The sequence below is a fragment of the Orcinus orca genome, chromosome 21 (assembly GCF_937001465.1).
Source record: "Orcinus orca chromosome 21, mOrcOrc1.1, whole genome shotgun sequence".
NCBI lineage: Eukaryota > Metazoa > Chordata > Mammalia > Artiodactyla > Delphinidae > Orcinus > Orcinus orca.
This window is the reverse complement of record NC_064579.1, coordinates 4,663,234-4,676,467: the sequence shown is the minus strand read 5'-3', so window position 1 is coordinate 4,676,467 and position 13,234 is coordinate 4,663,234. Positions and strand designations below refer to the sequence as shown.

The 13,234-nt window shown below is 32.8% G+C and overlaps 2 protein-coding genes across 2 annotated transcripts in view; one reads left to right on the top strand and one right to left on the bottom strand.

Moving 5' to 3' along the window:
* Nucleotides 1-13,234, bottom strand: part of ADAM2 (ADAM metallopeptidase domain 2) — a 100,025-nt gene that overhangs the window by 57,575 nt on the left and 29,216 nt on the right. Inside the window, exons 8-10 of the mRNA XM_033415023.2 lie at nucleotides 2,844-2,915; nucleotides 2,260-2,426; nucleotides 1,149-1,230 (exon numbers count right to left, since the gene is read on the bottom strand). Of these exons, the coding sequence (XP_033270914.1) occupies nucleotides 1,149-1,230; nucleotides 2,260-2,426; nucleotides 2,844-2,915 (321 nt within the window). The remainder of the gene's footprint in view (nucleotides 1-1,148; nucleotides 1,231-2,259; nucleotides 2,427-2,843; nucleotides 2,916-13,234) is intronic.
* The window catches only part of LOC101284300 (disintegrin and metalloproteinase domain-containing protein 5-like), a 207,613-nt gene that overhangs the window by 175,460 nt on the left and 18,919 nt on the right, over nucleotides 1-13,234 (top strand). The gene's annotated exons all lie outside the window — the stretch shown is intronic.

Below are 13,234 nucleotides of genomic sequence, written 5' to 3'. Positions count from 1 at the left end.
GAGCCTGTGCTCCGCAACGGGAGAGGCCACAACAGTGAGAGGCCCGCGTACTGCAAAATAAAAAAGCTACAAACAGTTTACACCTGTTTGCTATCTATAGTGTATTTTACTCTAAATTCCATTTTCTCATGTTTACTTCTTATTTAACCAAAGTATGTTTTATTATTTTATATTCACCTTCACTTTGCCCCATTAATGTATTTTTTGTAAAGAACTAATGTTTGAACTTAAATTTTTTTTTTAAAATCCATCAGAGACTCCATCTCTTACTTGGTGAGTTTAATTCATTTACATTCACATGATTGTCATTATATTAGGGTATGTTTAAAACATTTCCTTTGATTATTTTCTATTCATTTTATTTTACATTATTGTTTTTAAGTTTCTTCTTCCTTGGCCATCTTTACATTTCTTCCATTAGACTATTATATGGTGTGGTTTTCTTCTTATTTGTTCTTAAGACCAACATTCATTTCATATACCCTTACTTCTTTCTAAAACATACCAATATCTTTACTGTTTTCTTAAGAAGACAAGTTCTATATATATATATATATAACAAGTTCTATATATATATAACCAAAGCGTTGTGAAATAGGAGCAAAAACATACCAATTTTAAGCACACCAAGATTTTCTGCTAAGATAGAAATGTCAATTATTGCATTTGATTCTGTTTTTCTTCACCTATGTCCCAGGAAGCATTTTGCGGCAATTGATAAATAGTTTCAAAAGTTTTATTTTAACTTGCTTCATAATTGAATCAGCTACATAATGAAGAAAATGCTCAAAATCTAAGCTTGAAATTAAAATTAGTTATTAAATATTGAGTATATTAAAAATTTATGAGCATCTTATAAGACTATAAAATAGATCACTACCATAACTTTCTAAAAGAGGGTAATTTGAACTCACAAGAAGAAAATTGTAAAAATTTTATATGTATTAAGTTAAATGTGTTATATGTGTTAAGTTAAACTTCTTATAGTTCACACATTTCTGTCAGCAGCAGGAACAAAGATCCCTAGAATCATTATGCAAATTTTAATATACTTAGCCATAATAAAATACAGAAATAGTTAATTGTATATTACTCTAAATAGCATCGTACTTATACATCTTAGCCAAGTCACTTAAACCGTACCATACCAGAGCAACACCTCCTCCATAGTATTTATCACACAGCCTCCCTTGAAAGGTTGCACCAACATAATTTGGTTTTTCTCTGTAACTTAAGTTTAAAAAAGAAGCAAATCATAAAATTTTGTAAAATTAAGAACAATTAATATTAAATTTACCTAATACTTTTTGTTTTGCATACTTATATAACAAATTCATAGATATTTCCACTTTAACACTAGGATAACAAAGCATAGAAAGGGACTAAACGTGTCTGCTTATTTTGCAAATAGATTTAAAAAACAAATAATAAACAGTGTATTATCATACGGATTTTTAGAGAATAATGAAGGTATTTTTATGTAATTAAAAAATTATACTGATTCCTATAACATAAAAATAATAAATAAAATTTCTTAAAAGTAGAAAGCTAAGCCAATGAAGTTGACAAATGGGCAGAGTAAGCTTATGTGTTGAAGTCTCCCCTTAATCAGATAGAATTAGCCTGCCCTAGCCATGCAAAGGCATGCATATTTGTGGGACAAAAAATAACTTAAAAGATTATAATTTTATAATTATATACATGATTTTTACATAATATGATAATATATAATACATACAGGTTCTGAATATTGATAAGAGAAAAACAAAGAGATTATTAAATAGAAAGGGAGGCTTATATTTTTAAAAGTGCAGCTCACTGTGAATATAGTATGTCAGAGATATTGAAATGTACAATAGTGTTTCTATTTCATCACTATTTTGTTTTGATTTTATGGAAATAAAACATTAAAAGAAGGCCATATTACTATATTCATAAAATTCAGGTATATTTTTTCAGACAGATATTGTTAATATTTTATGTATAGTTAGGCACATTTAATGATACGTTATATACTCAAGGTAAGAAAACGTGGTAATAAGATTGAAGTGAGTTTTAGCTATAAGTCAATAAACAGAGTAATTATATTAGTAATTCTGCTATAAAACCCGTGTTGTGAAAAATAATATTCACAGGATGTTGTACATAAAAAAATGACATAAGATTTTTTTCCCTAAGGGCCTGTCAACTGTCAGAAATCAGGTCAAATTACATATGCTTTCTAATGTATAAGATTTAGTAATGCCAAGATATACTTACACAAGTAAAAATGCCACATCATGTGGACGCAAAACAAGATAAGATTGTTTCCATTTTAAAAATCTGCGTAATAATTCATTGGCATCTCCAGTTACCTGAATTTTATTTTCATCTATCCAAAGCTCTAATGAAGATAGAATTATTGTAATATTAAATGAATCAAAAATCTAAAATTGAAGACATAAAGAAAATATGTTCAAACTACATGGTTTAAATAGATTTGGGAATTTATCTGCAAAAATAAACGCTATACCGATGTAAATATTAAAAACCTAAACTGTAAATCTGGATTGGATCTTATAAATTCTATTAGCAAGTAATAAATATCACTAATAAAACAAGTAATAAGTAACATTTTGATATGCTTGTGCTTAAGCCAGCCCAATGTCAAGTGTTTAATTTAAGCCTTACAAAACCCTAATTAGGTATTTACAATTATTATTACTCCAATTAAACAGTTAGAAAACTGAAACTTAAGATGATTATATATTTGCCCTCTTTCACACAATATGTGTATTCAGGCAGGGTCATAAAAAAAGTCTGAGAATTGTTTAAGTAACACAAATGCAAAAGCAAACACTTACAGCATTGGTCAATCCAATCAACTGGAAAATTTTTTGAGTGACAACAGTTGTATCAGAACCCATATGATTATACTGAAAAAGATAATTGCCTTTTAGATCTAAATATATATTGCTTAATATTTAATGATGGTTATTATGTTTAAAATTTAGAAGTATGAGTTAAGAAATTATTTAAATTACCAATTTATTAGTTTTTAAATAGTATTTATTATTATAGACATAATGTGTGGAAAATTAAAAATATTAAAAAAATACAAAAAGGCACTACAAACTCTTGCAAAATTAAGAGAAGAAGAAAGCCTTCTAAACACATTTTACAAGGCCAGCATTATCCTAATATCGAAACCAGACAAAAACACCCCAAGAAAAGAAAATCACAGGCCAATATTCCTGATGAATATAGGCGGAAAAATCCTCAAGAGAATATTGGCAATGCAAATTCAACAGCACACTAAAAGGATCATACATCATGATCAAGTGGGATTTATTCCAGGGATGCAAGAATGGTTCTATTTCTATGAATCCGTCAATGTGATGCACACCACATTAACAAAATAAAGAATAAAAAAATCATAAGATCATCTCAATAGATACAGAAAAGGCATTTGACAAAATTCAACCTCCTTTCAGGATAAAAACTCTCAACAAAGTGAATACAGAGGAAATGTGTCTCAGCAAAATAAAGGCCACGGCCAACATCATGCTCAACAGTGTAAAGCTAAAAACTTTCCCTCTAAGACCAAGAACAAGGGAAGGATACCTACTATCGCCACTCTTATCTAGCATAGTATTGGAAGTCCTGGCCAGAGAGATTAAGGAAGAAAAAGAAATAAAAGTATTCAAATTGGGAAAAAAGAAGTAAAACTGTCACTATTTGCAGCTGACATATATAGAAAACCTGAAAGGCTCCACCAAAAAACTGTTGGAACTAAGAAAAATTCACCAAAGTTACAGGGTAAAAAACCAATATGCAAAAATCTGTTATATTTCTTTATAATAATAACAGGCTATCAGAAAGAGAAATTAAGAAAACAATCCCACTTACAATTGCATCAAAAGAATAAAATACCTAGGAAAAATTTAACCAAGGAGATAGGTCTTTACACTGAAAACTAAAAGACATTGATGAAAGCAACTGAAGAAGGCACAAATGAGTGGAAAGTTATTCCAAGCTCATAAATTAGAATAGTTAATATTGTTAAAATGTTCACACTACTCAAAGCAATATACAGATTCAATGCAATCCTTATCAAAATGTCAATGGCATTTTTCACAGAAATAGAACAAACAGACCTAAAATTTGTATAGAACTACAAAGACCCTGACTAGCCAAAGCAAATGTGAGAAAGAACAAAGCTGGAGACATCATGTTCCCTGATTTCAAACTATATTACCGGTACAAAGCACTGTGGGTGGTATTGTCATTAAAACAGACACGTAAATCAATGGAACAGAATAGAGAGTTCAGGAAAAAACCCAATTATCGTGGGTTAATTAGTTTACAACAAATGGGGAAAGGACAGTCTCTTTAATAAATAATGTAGGGAAAACTGTACAACACATGCAAAAGAATGAAACTGGACTACTATCTTACACCATACACAAAAAAATAATTCAAAATGTATTGAAGACTTGAATGCAAGACCTGAAACCATAAAACACCTAGAAGAAAACAGGTGATATGCTCCTTCACATTGGGTGGATAATGAACAAAGCATGAATATTTTTAATATTCAAAGTTTTCTTACAAGTTGACAAGAAGGCAAACAACCATTAATAAAATGAGCAAAAGGATTAAGTTGTCAGTTCAGTGAAAAGAAAATACTAGTGGCCAGTAAACATTAAATGATGTTCAAATTAATTCTCAGTTAAAGAATGGAAGTTAAAATTACAATGAGATATAATTTTATACCCATTGGCTGACAAAAATTAAAGAGAAATATAAAACTAATCGTTGGCAGGTATGAGAGGAAAATACTACTTTCAGTTTTACCTTGGAGATGCGAAAAGTTACAGCGTTTTTATAAAGCAATGAACAATATCTATTGAAATTAAACTACATACATATCCTTTGACCCATCATCCATACTCCTGGTTACCTACTTTCACAGAGATTACGTTCCCAAGATGTAAGAACTCATGACTAAGGATACTTCATGTAGCATTATTTATAGTGACAAAGCAACATTTAAAAAACTAGAAACAAAGTGAATACTCAACAATAATAGAATAAATGAATAAATGATGGTATATAAATACAATGGTATGCTGTGCTGCCCTTAAAAATGAATTAGCTATTCAGTTGATTTGAAAGACCGCCCACCAAAAAAATTAATGAGTATATTAAATAATCCAAGCAAACATCAGAGACTGACAGACTTGATTAAGGAAAAAAAACAATTAAATATAAATTGTTACAGAAGGGATGTCCCTGGTGGTCCAGTGGTTAAAACTCCATACTTCCACTGCAGGGAGCACAGTTTGATCCCTGGTCGGGGAACTAAGATCCCGCATGCCGTGCGGCATGGCCAAAAGAAAAAAATTGTTACAGAAGACATAGTACATTTTCAAGGACTGGGAAGTCCATCAGGAAGACATAAAACTATAAACATTATATGCATCTAAGAACTGAGCCTAAAAATTACACGAAACGCACAAGTGAAGGGAGAAATAGAAAATTCAACAATAATGTATGGAGATTTAAGTACACAATTTCAGTAGTAGAATAACTGGTCAAAAACTCAACACAGATATAGGAGACTAAAACTAAACCCTAAACCAACAGATATTTATAGAATATTCCACCCCAAAATGTCACAACATGTGCTTCTCAAGTGCTCATGGAACATGATCTAGGAATAGACTATATACTAGGTTATAGGATAAGCTTCAACTGAGTTAATACAATTAAAAAATACAAAATTGCTCTCTGACCATAAAAAATCAACAACAGAAAGAAATTTGAGAAATTCAAAGTATGTGGAAATTAAACAATAGATTATAAATAACCAATAATCAAAGAAGAAATCACAGGGAAATTAGAGAATACTAATACAACATAGTAAAATTTATGGTATTCAGCTAAAGCAGTGCTCAGAAGGCAACTTATAGGAAATAGCTATATTAAAAAAAAGAAGCACCATCTCAAATAACTAATTTCCACTTAGGAAATTAGTGAAAGAAAAGCAAAGAACTCAAAGGAAGGAAATGGAAGAAATTAATAAAAATCAGAGCAAAATGATTGAAATATGAATATAAAAAACAACATATATTAACAAAACAAAAATTATTAATTCAGGATAAAAGAAAGGTTACAGTCACTAACCACAGAGAAATAACTAGCCTTGTAAATGAACACTGTGAAAAATAATGTGGCAACAATTTAGATAACTTAGATGAAATGAATGATTTCTTATAATAAACAGATACTGAAACTGACTCAAGAAGAAACAGAATATGTAACAAGCAAAAAGATTAAATATGCATTTAAAAAATTCCCACAAAGAAAAGCCTAGTTCTAGAAGGCTTTATTGGTGAATCCAATCAAACATTTAGAGAAGAATTAACACCAATTCGTTACAAATTCTCCTATAAAATCGGAGGGAACCCATTTCTATTCATTCAATAAGGTCAGTATTACCCTGATACGAAAACCAGAAAAGACATAACAAGAAAATAAAAGTCCAAAACAAACTACATTCCTCATGAATATTATTGTAAAAATCCTAATCAGAAAACTAACCAATTTATGCAACACATAAAAAGAATTAGACACCACGACCAAGTGGGATTTATCTCAGAAATACAAGCTTGGCTTAATGTTTAAAAACCAATAGACGTATTTCAAAACATTATAGAACAAGGAACATAATGACCAAAACCCACATGATTCTTTTTTTCCTTTTTACATCTTTATTGGAGTATAATTGTTTTACAATGCTGTGTTAGTTTCTGCTGTATAACAAAGTGAATCAGCTATACGTATACATATATCCCCATATCCCCTCCCTCTTGCATCTCCCTCCCACCCTCCCTGTCCCATCCCTCTAGGTGGTCACAAAGTACTGAGCTGATCTCCCTGTGCTATGCAGCTGCTTCCCACTAGCTGTCTATTTTACATTTGGTAGTGTATTTATGTCAATACTACTCTTTCACTTTGTCCCAGCTTCCCCTCCCCACCCCCTGTGTCCTCAATTTCACTCTCTACGTCTGCGTCTTTATTCCTGTCCTGTCCCTATGTTCATCAGAACCTTTTTTTTTTTAGATTCCATATATATGTGTTAGCATACGATATTTGTTTTCCTCTTCACTCTGTATGACAGACTCTAGGTCCATCCACCTCACTACAAATAACTCAATTTCATTTCTTTTTATGGCTGAGTAATATTCCATTATATACATGTGCCACATCTTTATCCATTCATCTGTCGATGGACATTTAGGTTGCTTCCATGTCCTGGCTATTGTAAATAGTGCTGCAGTGAACATTGTGGTACATGTCTCTTTTTGAATTATGGTTTTCTCAGGGTATATGCCCAGTAGTGGGATTGCTGGGTCATATGGTAGTTCTATTTTTTTTTCCATAGTGGCTATATCAATTTACATTCCCACCAACAGTGCAAAAGGGTTCTCTTTTCTCCACACCCTCTCTGGCATTTATTGTTTGTAGATTTTGTGGAAACTGGACATTCTTTCAAAAGACACAGAAGAAGCATTTGACTAAAGAAAAAAAAAAAGCTCAATAAACTAGGGATAGACGAGAACTCCCTCAACCTGATAAAAGACATCTATTAAAAAACCACAGATAGCATCACACTTAATGGTGAAAGAATAAGTGTTATTTCTCTTAGATCAGGAAAAAGATAAGTATATCTGTTCTCATTGCTACTATCTCAGCTTTCACTGGAGGCTCTAGCCTAAGCATTTAGTAAAGGAAAAGAAACAAGAGGCATCTACGTAGAAAAAAAAGAAGTTAAACACTCTATTAACAGACAAAAAGGTGTGTATATATAAAAATCCTAAGACAACCACTAAAAAACATTAGCACTAATAAATGATTTCAGCAGAATTGGAGAATACAAGATCAATATATAAATCAATTGCATTTCCATACTCCAGCAATAAACAATCTAAAATTAAATTAAGAAAATAAATCCATTTATGATGGTATCAAACAATTATTATATGCCAAAAAATAAATTTAACAAAAGAAGTACAAAACACACACTGAAAACTACAAAACACCATTGAAAGAAAGTAAAGAAGATACAAATAAATGGAAAGTGAACCTGTGTTCATGGATTGGAAGACCTATTATTGTTAAGATGGCAATAATCTCCAAATTGATCTATAGAAATAATATAATCCCTATTAAAATTCCAGCATTGTTTTGCAGGAATTGGCAAGTTTACCTTATTATGTATATGAAAGTGAAAGGGATCCAGAATGTCTGCAAAAATTTTAAATAAGAAGAACAAAGTTGGAAGACTCATACACCCAAATCTGAAAACTAACTACAAAGCTGTAATGATCAAGGCAGTGTGCTTTTGGCTTTCGATTAGAGTTATAGATCAATAAAATAACAATTTCTAGAAATAAATTCTAACACTTATGGTCAATTGATATTTGGAGAGAGCAAGAACATTAAATGGAGAAAGACTGATGTTTTCAAAATTTTTAAATGTTATGCTTCAAATGACACAATCAAAAAATGAAAAGGTAACCCACAGAATGGATAAAAATATTTGCAAATCATGTATTGGATAAGGGTCTAGCATCCACAATATATAATGAATACTTAACTACAACAATTAAAAAGACAACCCAATGAAATATATGTAAAGAATTTAAATAATTTCTCAAATAAAATATTCTAATAGCTAATAAGAAAGTGCAAATATTCTCAACATCATTACACAATAGGGAATGCAAATCAAAAGCACAGTGAGAAACTAATTCACACCCACCAGGATGGCTAAAGTCCAAAAGACAGACAATAACAGAGTTGAGAATTTAGAGGAATTGGAACTCATACATTTGTTCATTGCTGCTGCAATACATAATGGTGAAAATTGTTTTTTAGGGTCTCAAAATGTGAAACATTTTGAGTTACCACACAACTCAGCAACTCTCACCTTTTGCATCTACCTAATAGAAATAAAAGCTTATGTCCACACAAAAACTTGTACAAAAATAACATTATTATGATACGAATATTATTGGAAAGCAGAGATAAGACATGCCAGCTGAGACACCCAGTGGACCACCCAACTCCAAGCAAAATCAGTAGTTTACTAACAGTACACAAGTGAGGCCAGTCCAGCACAAGGAGATCTTAATGAGATCAGAGGATATTTAAGAATTGTGAGCTAAATAAATAGTTGTCCTTTTAAGCCACTAAATTTTGGAGTAGTTTGTTATGAGCAACAAAAAGTGTCTCAGAAATCTATAAATGACTAAAACAAGGAATAGAAGTAAGAATGTATGAAAATATCTAATTTTCAAGCACAGTAAAATAAAATACCTAGCAAATATGTGAAACCTACAAGAAGAAAAGTTCACAAACTAAGGGGGATTAAAAAGTTAATTACAGAGAGTGGGACTCCTGAGATGGTGAAATAATGAGGTCTGCAAATCCTTTCCACAATAAGAATGATAAAAGACAAAAGTCTCAAAAACATTTCAAGATTCTGGCAATTGACCAAGGGCATTAAAATGAGAAATATTAATTAAAGAAAAACTATTAATCCTATGGTAAGAACAGTGGGAATCTGTGACATTTCACCTGAGGTTGTCCCCAACCACATCTCAAATTGTATTGTGTGGTAATTCTACCATGGTAGGTCAAGCCATAAAATCCAAACACTTCCCTATCAGAGGAGGATAACTTGATTTGGTGCAGAGCAGGGCAAAACTACGTGCCCAGATATACTGTCAAAAACAATAGTGATCTCTGTGGCAAATGAATATTGAAGGGCATCATCACAGATAAACTTAGGCTGTGATACTGGTTATTTTAAGCAACAGACCAGAAGATGAGCCAGAAATCTAACATGGAATTGGGGGGGGGATATGATAGCCATAACGGGTCTTGACAACCTTCCATATATCCTTTATAGTCTGGAATATTCCATTCATGCACCAGTTAACACTCATGCTCAGGAGAGACTGAAAGGGGTCTAAGATATCGACAAGTTCATGGCTGAACTTGAAACGTTACTCACTACCTGAGGAGATGTGAGAAAGTCCTATAAAAATCAAAACCTACCTGACTTGAAAACTGAATACTTTCCCTAACAGACAAATCCATTTGCAAACGTTAGAAGCCTACTAGCTCAAATGTTGGAGCATAGCCTCTGACCAGTCATTGGCTGACCACTAAGATATGTTCACCCAAGGTCAACCACAAAAATCCTGGCTTAAAAGTAGAAACAAGAATTTAAAAAACAGTAAGCACAATAAAACAATGTTACCCACATATTTGAAAATGCAGTCATTAGAAACTATGAGGTAGACCTTATTGGATTTAGCACACGAAACTATAAAACAACTATGGTAAACATGGAACTGAAAGGAACCATGTTTAAAGAAGTAAAGGAATGATGACATTGACTCATAAAAAAGAGAGTATCAGTAAAGAATATAAATTACACATTATAATGTACAGCTTGGTGATGATGGCTAATAACACTGCATCATATACTTGAATGTTCTAAGAGAGTAGAATTTAAATGTTCTCACCACAAAAGAGAAATGAAAATTAATTATGTGATGGGATGGACGTGGTAGCCAATACTACAGTGGTAATCATTTTGTAATTTATAAATGTATCAAGTCAACACATACACATTAAACTTACACAGTTATGTGTCAATTATATCTCAATAAACCTGAGTGAAATAGAAAAAACAAATAATAATTATAAAATTGTAAAAACGAACTAAATAGATACTTGAGTTGAAAATATAATAACTAAAATTATATAAGCTCACTAGCAGAAAGAATAAATGAAAATAATAATGTATCAATAGAAATTATTCAACATAAAGAACAGAAAGGAAAAACAAGAAGTAAAGTGAACAGAATCTCAGACACCTGTTTGACACCATGAAGCAAATACACATTTACAGAATGAGCATCTTAGAAGGAGAGGAGACATAGAAATGATCAAAAACAAAACAAAACAAAACAAACAAAAATACAAAACTTGAGTAAATAATAGCTAAAAACTCCCAAACAATGAAAATCACTAATCTACACATTACTTAGGCTTAACAAACTTCAAGTAAGATAAAATCAAAGACAATCACACATAGACACATCATAGTTGTAGTTACTGGACAACAGCCACAAGGAGAAAATCTTTACACTGAGAAGAAAAAAGTGGTACATCACCTATAGGAGAAGCACAGCAAGGTTCAGAGCTGACTTCTCATTAGAATCAATGGAGACCAGGTGGGGTTACAAATTCAAAGTGCTACCACAAAATACTCTCAATCAAGAATTCTATACTCAGCAAAACTATTCTTCTTAAGTAAAGGCAACAGAAAGCCATTCTCAAATTTTAAAGACAGAGAGAGAGAGAGAAATCAGTGATAGCAGAGCTGCTCTGCCAGAAATAATAAGGCAAGAAATGGTAATAATCAGGAAATTCTCAGGTTGAAAAGATGACACAAAACAGTAACTCATATCTACATAAGTATAATAAAGAACATCGGTACTAGCAATAACAAAGTATAAAACAATAAATATCTTGTCTTTTCTTCTCTAAAATTAGTTTAAAAAAACTTGCAAAAGACAGTAATTTATCCCTTTTTTTTTCTTTTTTGGCCAAGCGGCTTCTGGGATCTTAGTTCGCCAACCAGGGATCGAACCTGGGCCCCCAGCAGTGAAAAAGCCTGCATCCTAACCACTGGGCCGTCAAGGAATTCCCACAAAAGGCAATAATTTAAATTTCAAGAAAGGGTGGTATAAACTCATCTCTCCCTGTTCCTCCAAGCTGATCAAAATTATAAAAAAGTATAAACCCTGAAATAATATAACAAAAAAATCATAGGAAGTCTCTAAAAGGTGGAAGTAAGAAGGTACCTGTACAGGTATGCTAGGAATGGAAGAACAACATAGCTTCTCAGCAATTCCCAACACCCCATCCAGTGGCAAAAAAGTAGTCCAGGTAGAAATGGAATGAGAAACCCATTAACACCGTGATGCCTAGAATAGTAACCTCTGCACCACAGCATGGAGCTTCTCATTAACGAGCTTGAGACAACAGGTGGCCTGGACCAGGAAACAGCCATTTGGTCCTATTGGCGGTATCAGCAGGGAAGAGCGAAACTCTTCTGACAAAATATCTCCACCCCCACAGGCTTGATGTCTCCTGTACCTACCTAGAAACGCTAGGCAGAATGACCCTGGGAAGTAACTCCCACCCGCACAAACAGTACTAGAGTCCCACTGGCACTGGGTGGACCAGGGAGACACTTTCCACCTGCACAGGCCCACCATCTACAATATTCCACTCAGAGGCAATAGAAGGAGACAGGGGAAGGTCCTTCCACTCCTGCAGGCAGGACAGGCAAGTATCACTGGGACCCGCAGAAACAGTGACTGAACCAAGAAGACCAAAATAGCATTATGAAGGCTCTGAGAACTTTTGTCATTGAATTTAACCCATATAATTTGGTCAGGACTTATGTGCTACAACTAAGGAGTCTGAATGAACAAAATAAAAGATTTAAGTAGAATGAAGAATTGCATAACGTAATAGTAAAAATTTCCAGAAAGCAACTGAAAACCATTTGCCATACCAAGAACCAGGAAAATCACAACTTGAGGGAGAAAAGTCAGTCAATACATGTCAACACCAAAGTACATCACTTGGTAGAATTATCTGACAAAGATTTAAAGTAGCCTTTGTAAAATGATGACAACAAATAATTAAAAATATCCTTCATGGGGAGTGAAGTCAACAAAATGGAGAACTAGAAAACACCAAGCCTTCGTTTTTCTCTGGAAACATCAAAAGACAACCAGAAACTGGCTGAAATAACCTCATTGGAGCCTCCAGAAAACCTCAGGAAAACATTCAAAGGTCTACAAATGTCCAATCAAGAAAAAAACATCTTGAAAATGACAGGAAATTTTGTGGTGTTTTTACTCCCCTATGCCCTGTTCCCTTCCCCAGTGTGGCATGGTTTAATCTGGAGGAAATGGTAGTCCATTTCCCAATTCCCTCCCTTATACCAGGTGGAGCAGAGAAGACCTTATCTGCAATGTTCTAACCGGTCTGGAAGGTGCCTGAATGGCTGTTTTCTGTGTCCCCTGGTTATTTTATCAAATGCTGAATTTTCAACAAAAATCACAATGTGTCTTAGTCAGTTTGGGCTGCCCTA